General features: G+C 46.8%; 1 gene segment (V, D, J or C); it reads right to left on the bottom strand.

Moving 5' to 3' along the window:
- Positions 1-1,368: 1,368 nt before the first annotated feature.
- Positions 1,369-7,632, bottom strand: LOC103307067 (Ig heavy chain V region 914-like). The segment is given in 3 exon segments: positions 1,369-1,688; positions 7,446-7,478; positions 7,587-7,632. Coding segments are annotated over 3 exon segments (399 nt in total).
- Between the last annotated feature and the right edge of the window lie 1,516 nt (positions 7,633-9,148).

Here is a 9,148-nt window from a genome sequence, read left to right as displayed (position 1 = left end):
CTGTGCAAATGAGAGTCAAATAATAATAATAATTAATAATTATTCCAGCCCTTTCCCTGGAGCCTGTCAGACCCAGTGCATGCTGTGGTTGCTGCAGGTGAACCCAGAGGCTTTGCAGGAGAGGCGGAGAGAGTCTCTGGGCTTTTTCACATTCCCTCCGGACTCCACCAGCTGCACCTGGGACCGGGCACCTGGGAATAGAAACACATTATAAATCAGATCAATGTTAGTTTCAAATGCTCCTACATTCCTCTGCATCTCCAGTGTACGAGACAGAGAGAGAGAGAGACAGACAGCCAGCCAGCCAGCCAGCCTTCCAAAGTTGTTACAATGAAAACTAAATGGAGCCAAAGTCTCATTTTCCCTGGTGCCGGAGGGGAAAGTTCTCAGGGGACTGGCTGGTAACTGCACAGACACAGGGGACTGTGCATTGTCTGTCCGGTGCAGCCTGGGCAGAGAGAGGGACAGATTTAAACAGGTTTCAGAGCAGTAGCCGTGTTTGTCTGTATCAGCAAAAACAATGACGAATCCTTGTGGCACCTTAGAGACTAACACATTTATTTGGGCATAAGCTTTCTTGGGCTAGAACCCACTTCTTCAGATGCATGGAGTGAAAATTACAGTGGGCGGGTATAAATATACTAACACATGACACGATGGGAGTTGCCTTACGAAGTGGGTTAGTGCTAAGGAGGCCAATTGGTAAGGTAACTCTCACTGATTGTTGACGGGGACAATATAAATTCCTAAATGTGTAGCTAGAACCTCCTCTTAAATATTGATGGCATTTTCAACGGAACTTTTCTAGGTGTTGCACCTACAGCTTAAGGTATAAATAGCGCCCCTGTGTTAAATAATGGACTTTTCCCTGTTTGAATCCTCAGCTTTTGTGTATAGGGGTACAGTTATTGAAATCAGTGGATCTTCCACAATGTGAAACAGCTGCTGACCAGTCTCTGTGGTGTATGTTTTATTTAGGGTCTTATTCAAAGCTCAGTGAAACCAGATAAAAAGTTCCCCCTTAATGTTCACTGACTGGCTAAGTGGAAAGGAACTGTGAGCAGGCAAGGAGATGAATATTTGCAGTCTCTCTTTTAAAAATCTGCCTGGATGATCAAAGGCAAGAAAGCTCTCTCTCTCTCTCTCTCTCTCTCTCTCTCTGTGTGTGTGTGGACACACCAGCTGCTATGCAGCGCAGTTGAAATATTTCTGGGTTATACCTGCTTGTTCCCTTCCTGGGCCAGCGAACAACCTCCCTCGTTTTACTCTGTCCCTCTATTCGAGTTTTGTACAGTAGTTCAGAGCTTGAGTGCCTCCCAGCAGTGAAGTCCTTCTCCAGAGGCAGCAGGGAAGGTTTTTGTTGGAGCTTCAGCCGCTGTGTGACTCTCTGGCGCAGTAGTACACAGCGGTGTCCTCGGGTCTCAGACTGGTCATTAGCAAGTACAGCAGGTTGCTGGAGGTGTCTCTGGAGATGGTGAAGCGACCCCAGACTGAAGCGGGGTAATACGTGCTGCCCCCTCCGCTAATTCCCGACACCCACTCCAGACCCTTCCCAGGAGCCTGACGGACCCAGTCCATCCAGTGGCTGCTGAAGGTGAACCCGGAGGCTTTGCAGGAGAGACGGAGAGAGTCTCCGGGATTTTTCACATCCCCTCCGGACTCCACCAGCTGCACCTGCGACCAGGCACCTGCGAATCAAGGCACATTAAGAATCAGGAGATTGTGGCCGAGAAGCAATCTCAGGAACCTTCGCTGTTCTCAGGGAAGAAAATCACCTCTGAGCCCTGCGAGAGTGAGGAGGAAATGGAGCCAAAGACTCATTTCTCTGCCTTTCACTGCCCAGCCCCACAAGACTCTGGCGTCCCAATGGCGGAGCTGCTGGGTGTGGGGAACTCTGGGGTTTAAGCAGGGAGTTAAGTAACCCTATTTGCATATCCCACTTTTAATAAGGGGCTGATAAAACCAGCCCCTAATTGACGTGAAATCCCGAGATCGGAGCTCAGAGAGGAGAGTGACCCACCCAGAGAGTCTGGCAAGCGCTGTATGTGTCCTTAATACGCTGCCTGATACTTGATCAGAGCCACAGCAGCTGTAGCTGAAACTGAAGTCACCTGAAATCCGAATCAAAATTAAAATTCAAACAGTCGAGCAAACTCACTCACACCAACAGCTAGTACTCTCACTCTCACCTGCTAGCCTGCTTAATATCAATATCCCCGGCAGCGGGATCTCTTGCTCTCCCTCTCAAACTCCTCTGTCTGCAGCCCCGTGGTCGCTCTGCTCTACATATTTAAAGCCATGTTACTGAGAGAAGAATTTGGTCCATTCTCTTTGTGTCTGTGTGTGTGTGTGTTTTTGTTTGTGTTCGTGTGAGGGTCTGATGTGTTTTGATGCATGTACATGTTTGTATGTGTGTTTTATGTGTGTATATAGATGGATGTGTTTGTGTCTTTGCTCTTGCTTTTTTTGTGTTTAGGTGTGTATTTGTTTTTTGAATGATTGTGTATAAGTATATTTATGTGTTTATATGTGTGTTTTCCTGCTGCCTCTGTGTGTGCTTATCTGTTTTTCTGTACAAGTGATTGCCAGTATATTCTTACATGTGTTTGTGTGTGTCTCTGTACTCGCCTCTGTTTTATCTGTGTCTGTAATAGAACAATAAAAGGAGAGAGAATCAACCTTTCCAACACAGTGTCCGATGCTCAGAGGAATTCCAAGTGAGTGAATTTAACCTATTATGAATCTGTACAGTCTCCAAATATGTATAGTCTGGGAGACTTTCTCTGTCCTGCGCTCATCACTGTCTCCCTTGCAGTTGGTGCCTGGTTCGCGCCATCAGTAGCAGACACATTGTGATGTTACTGCAGGTGAAGGTTTTCCTCTGAGCTCAGGTTCACTTGCCCTCACAATGTGTGTGTCACTGCTGCCCCCGCGTGGCTGCCGGGAGAAGGGCGATTCCGCAGCCTGGGTTTTTGCAGGATCCCAAATTGGTTTGGTTTCACTGTGTAATACCAGGCGGTGTCCTCGGATCTCAGGCCGGTCATTTGCAGATACAGCAGGTTGTTGGTATTGTCCCTGGAGATGGTGAATGACCCTTTCACTGACTCAAGAGAGCGTATAGTACTCCCACTGCCACAAATATAAGCAATCCATTCCAGTCCCTTCCCAGAAGACTATCCACAGGCCCTCTCAGAGGTCCAGAGAAGCCCGGCCACTTCCAGCTTTTGAGGCCCCGAGCCATAATAAACATAAAAAATGACGACACATGAAAACAAAATAAGGCATAAACAAAAAGGGTGACACATGATTTGAATATTTTTTTTATCTAACAAATGCTTTTCTAGCCTTTTTCTGTGCAAATGCACTAATTATTGAGGGAAAATCTAGCTTTTGTGCAATATCATTGTTGATATTAAGCATGGCGAGCCCATTCAACTGCTCTTGTCCCATAGTTGAATGGAGATAGTTCTTTACCTGCTTCAACACATTGAAGGTGTGTTCACCTGAAGCCACTGATGCAGGCAAACTGACAAAAATACTCAATGCAATTGTGATATTAGGAAACACCCCGGAGAGTCCAAGTTCAAGTATTTCTTGAAGTAATTCCTTTGGCTTGCAATCCAATCTAAAGTCCATGGAATATTTTCGTTTGAGGAAGATGACCTCGACACTGAGATCTTTTGAGATTTCTTTGTTGTACTGTTGCTGAAATTCTTCAGCTGCAGAAAGCAGATCTTCATTACTCACTCTGTTGAACTGCCAAAGAAACCCCCGAATGGTACAAATTAGTCACAGAGACTCAAATCGACGTGTAAGACCTGACTGAATAAAGTCAATGATGACAAGGAATAAAGTCAATAATGACAAGGAAGACATTGACCCTATAATGCTGCTCGGAATCAGATTCAGTAGGTAAGTTGTGATTGGTGGAGAACTCAGATGAAATGCCAGTATTCTGTGCTACTAAATTGGACTCAGTCAAGGTCGCATCCCATAGTTCACGAATCTGTTGAATGTCATTGATAAGACTTTCAATGTTATCCCTTTCAACATCAAGTGTAGCATTGGGTGCTTCAATTACCAGATTAGTTTGGTGGATCGTTGTAAGTAGCTTCATCCACAAAGATGACATCAGAATGCATTCAAATTTGGACATGTGTTTCTGAATAGACTGAAGAGCAGTTCGAGCCTGTGCAGTGAGATTCACGCAAATGCTGAATGGTACAAAATGCTGAAAAGACTTAAAACGAAGGAACACTAATTAAGAACACAAAATAAAACAGTCAGACAAGTTATTATCCTTATCACTGAAACAAAACTCAAACATGCAAGGTATAATATAACAGGCTGAGTTGAAGACAAAGGGATAACATATATATAGTAAACACAGACAGGGATACAAAGGGATAAAATCCAAATATTTCAAATGTGTGTCCTCACTGTACAAGATTGTCCTCACAAATTTTCACCTTGAATCTGGGCCTATAGACTACGAAAGCCTATGATGATGGCCAAGCTACGGAGCTAGGGCTCAACCAGCCAATCAGTCACCTCTTTTAGCCACCATATGAAGATAATAATGAGGAATTCTCACACATAAATAATTCCTTAATCAACAAGACATAAAAACTATAAAGACACTAAAATGTAACAATTCTCGACCTTTCAACACACACTTGATCCAGCACCAGCCACTAGTAGTGGTTTGTTTGTAGAATCAGCTGATCTGAGAGGACACGTTCATCACGGTCTAATCTTGTGCCATCAGAACCGATATATTTTTATTAATATTTTTGACCATTTTAACTCTTTAATCTGACAAAATCTATATCAGTTAAAAAATGTCTTTTACCAAATCACATCTCTTATTTGCTTAAATTTGCAGCTCTAAGCGGAGAGAGTGTCACGTTTTGGTCCGATAGGGATGCACATAAAAACAAGTTGTGAAACTTATGAAATGCCAAAAAATGAACAAGTGTCTAAATTTGAGGCTCCCCTTGCGCGAGGCCCAGGCCAAATGACCCCCCCCCCGCCCCATTGGCCCTGGCTCTCGGACCCAGCCAGGGCATGCTCCTGGAACCTGCATTCCAAACAGGTGCTTGGTTCGGCAATCTGCAAGGGGCATCAGTCCGTGTGTTGTTGCCGCCCCAAGCAGTGCATCGAATTGCCTCTGCAGACGGCGGGGACAGTCCGTGTGCCGATAGGACAGCACGTGTGTTTCCGCGGCGACGGCAATTCGGGGGCAGCTTCTATGTTCAGCTGCCAGCGGCAGCAATTCGGTGGCTTCGGTCTTGGGGCTGAAGCCGGAAGCTGCCGCCGAATTGCCACCGCCGCGGAAATGCGCCTGCCGCCCTAACGGCACACGGACTGCCCCGGCCGTCCGCGGCAGCAATTCGGCGTGCTGCTTGGGGCGGCAAAAACAGTAGAGCCGACCCTGGTGATGCAGCGTCGCGTTGTTAAATCTCCTGGCAGGTGGATTCCAGCGTCCAGCTGTAACACGGAATGTTCCCTTCTGCTATTTCTTCTGCCCGCCGGACCTTTACAACTATGAAAGAACTGAATGGAGAGAATCACTCAATCAATCAATCGATCTATCGATCTATCTAAATTTTATGCTGACGCCCAATACAGTAGCATTTTTAAGACTGCAACACAGAATGATAAGGAAGTCTCCGAAAACTTAATGGAGCCCCAGGCTCTTATCCCTGCTTGTGGGGAATGCGTCCTGGGATTTTATTTCTTTATATGGATCAATTGTGTGATTTGTTTGTTTCATGGGTATTTTAATTATGTTTAAAGTAGATGTGTCTGTCGGTGTCTCTCTTTCTCCCTCTTCCTCGCCCTTTACTTATTTAGTATTTCAGGTTTTCAGTTCAAACGAGCCTGTTCTGAATGTTATCTTCAGTATGGTGGGAAAATCTTTTCAAAGGAGCTCCTAACTCCCTTAGGCATATTTGAGGTTGGAAGACTGATTAATTTATTTCACTGTAGACATCACACTCAAAATCTCCTCTGTCCGAAGATGTAGGAATCTTTTCAATGTATTTCGATATCTGTGTTAAAAGAGTGAATCCACTATCCTCTCCTTTTCCTCCTTAACCCCCACAAATACCAATCAGAAAATTAGTTCTTGAAACGGGGATTTTTTTTTAAAAAAAACTGAGAAGGGGCTTTTGAAGGCTCTTTCAGAATTATGCTAATGGAAAAGGTATGTCCCAATCCATGTAGTCGTCTGGAAACTCTCATCCCAAGAATTTGGGTAAGGAGACGAACTCTTGCTTGGGTGAGTAAACCAACCTCTCCCTGATCCGGGATGATAAGAAACATTCCCCTTTGGGCAGCTAATCTGATAGTCGCTGACTTTATTGCTGCTTCCTATAGAGGAGCTGGTCAGGTCGCTGTTGAGAAAAGAGACGGGGCTAACTGGGCTCTGGGAGGTTCTTGAGGCTGTCAGGTGCTAGGATCCCATGTTCCTAAGGGCTGCTCAGAGAGAGCAGTGATTAGTGCAGGGTGACTGGGGGTAATTCTGTGGGGAAGGGAATTTAAACATGGAGGCTGGCATAGATGTGATCCAAACAGGCAATATTCTGAGCGTCTGAGATACTTACCTCTCATGGGAAAGCCAGAGGGGTTTTAGCTCCCTCAGCCCTTTGCACGTCTGAGTTAACAATCCCTTTTTGAGTGTTTGATCTGAATAAATGTCCTGTTCAGACAACGCCGCAGACTTTCTCGCGCAGAGAACGGAATTCCCACCTGTAATGTGATAGTTGGGCTCTAGTTTCTACCGCAGGGACTTCTGGTTGATCTTCCCAGCTAGGAGAGGTAAGAACAGTCTAGCGAGTTTAGCTAGAATAGCAAGAGTTTCGGACTGACAATTCCTGTGGCCTTTCCCCTTCACTTCTTGGAAGAATGATAGAAAAAACCGAGAGAACAAGTGACCGGGTGCCAGGACTCCTGGGCCCGGGAGTTCTGGTTCATGGGGTGACTTTGGGTGAGATGCGGTTTAAGTCACAAGTGCCTGTAACCTGCCGTGGAATGGAGGCGAAGCCAATAACTAACCAAGCAGAGAGAACACGGTGCTGGCAGCTGCTGTTCTCGGCGGCTCACACAGGAAGGCTGGTTCTCTGCAAGGTTAGTTTTAGTGCCGGCTCTGATAGGTTCCCGCTCACTGTGTGTCTCTCTCACAGTAATACACGGAGGTGTCTCCGGGTTGCAGGCCGCTCATTTGCAGGTACACTTGGCTTTTGGTGTTGTCTTTGGTAAAAGTGAGGCGATTTTTGAGAGCACCATTATAGTTATTGCCTCCATCACCCCAAATACCTCCCATCCATTGCAGCCCTTTCCCCGCTGGCTGGCGGCCCAGTGCACCGCGTAGCTAGTGAGAGAGAATCCGGACACGGTGCAGGTCAGTCTGAGGGTCTCCCCAGGCTTCTTGATTCCCCCACCGGACTCCACCAGGCTGACCTGGGAATAGACACCTGCAGAGGGGGAAATAAAGGGGAAATATTGCGGTGATTCTCAGAGGTGCAGTTATTAGAGAATACGCGGTACCGGGCGCCCAGTGGCAGCACAGATCCCTCCCGTACCCGCTGGGAGCAGCAGGAGGAAGGCGATGGCCAGGCTGGGGGTCATGTCTGCGGCTGGCGGCTCGTTCCCCAGGCGGGATGGGAAGCTGGAGCCCGGCGCTGGCTCTGAGTGAGGTGAGCAGCCTGCGGCTGGGCTATGAACAGGGTCCCCGGGGAGCTCATTTGCATGGGCCAGGGGTGGGGACAATATAACGGGGGACCTAGGAGGTATGTGACGCTGTATCGAGTTGTAAAATCGAATGGCCGGTGGATTAGAGAGTCCTCCCTCATAAAGAAACATTCCTCAGGGTATTCAGTTTGTACTCCTTACATTTGAAAATGTAAAACCCGCTAAATTTAATCTAATCATCTCTCTCTCTCTCTCTCTCTCTCTATCTCATTGGATTGTATAAGGAATTTTATGGAGGACATCATAGAATTTCTAGCCCTTTTCCCTGTTAATTGTGAAATCTCTCTCTGGGGTTTAGTGTCTGTTTTTGCATCAGTCACAGGATTTGTTTGTTTCATGGCTTTTAATTGGTATGTTTAAGATGCAGGTAGATATGTGTGTATCTCTCTCTTACTACTTATTATTACTGGAGACTGCTGGTGTAAAGGGGCCTGTTGGAGTGTGATCCTTGCCATGGTGGAACATACATTCAATGGAGGGCGAATCTCCATTGGGCATCTTTGAGCCTGGACGACTAATTCATTTATTTCACTGTAATGAGGCAAAATCAAAAGCACCTTTGTCACAAGCCCTAGGAGGCTCTTCAAGTTCTTTAGGGTGTCTGTCGTAACAGATCCAGTGTCCTCTTCCTTTCCTCTCTGAACCCCACAAATACCAGTAAGAGAATACATTGCAGAAAAGGTCATTTAAAAAAATAATCTGACTAGGGGCTTCCGCTGTTCATTTCAGAATCATTAGAAAGGCAAATGTCTGTCCCAATCTCTTAGATAGCTTAGAAATTCTCAGCCCAAGATTTTCGGTAAGGAGATCAACTCTCTGGCTTCGGTGACTAAACCCAACCCATTGATGGGGCTTATGAGAAATCTTCCCATCTGGGCGGCCTGGTTGACAATGGCCGACTTGGCTTCCTCTAAGCCAGCTGGCTCGGGCTGACGTTAAGGCAGGACTCAGGAGACTGGGATAAATGGGCCCTGAGGACACCGCCGTGTATTCCTGTGCGAGAGACACAGTCAGAAGAAGCTGGTCTGAGCTCAGACAAAAATCCTTCCCGCTTTATAGACCGGGTACGAGAGACTCTGGGGGTGGTGCTCACGCTCCACAGCAATGAGAACATACACAAAGGCTCTGTCTGCACTTGCAGATGTACAGCGCAGGGAGGCAGAGCATCCCTCAGAGAGCGGTGCATTCTGGGCAGCTATCCCACAGAGCACCTCTTCCTCTTCTGCCACTGAGGCTTGTGGGAAGGTGGAGGGGGGGGTCACTTCACACCCCGGCAGCCCCTGTGCTTCCATCTGCATTTGTCACCATTTTTCAATGGTTTGTGTACTGGGCGCTGTCTGCCTCTTCGGTCTGTGGGAATGGATCCCGAACTGGTGAGGAATGTGCTGATGGG

Source organism: Chrysemys picta, chromosome 13 (assembly GCF_011386835.1).
Source record: "Chrysemys picta bellii isolate R12L10 chromosome 13, ASM1138683v2, whole genome shotgun sequence".
Classification (NCBI taxonomy): domain Eukaryota; kingdom Metazoa; phylum Chordata; order Testudines; family Emydidae; genus Chrysemys; species Chrysemys picta.
This window is presented reverse-complemented; position numbering and strand designations above follow the sequence as displayed.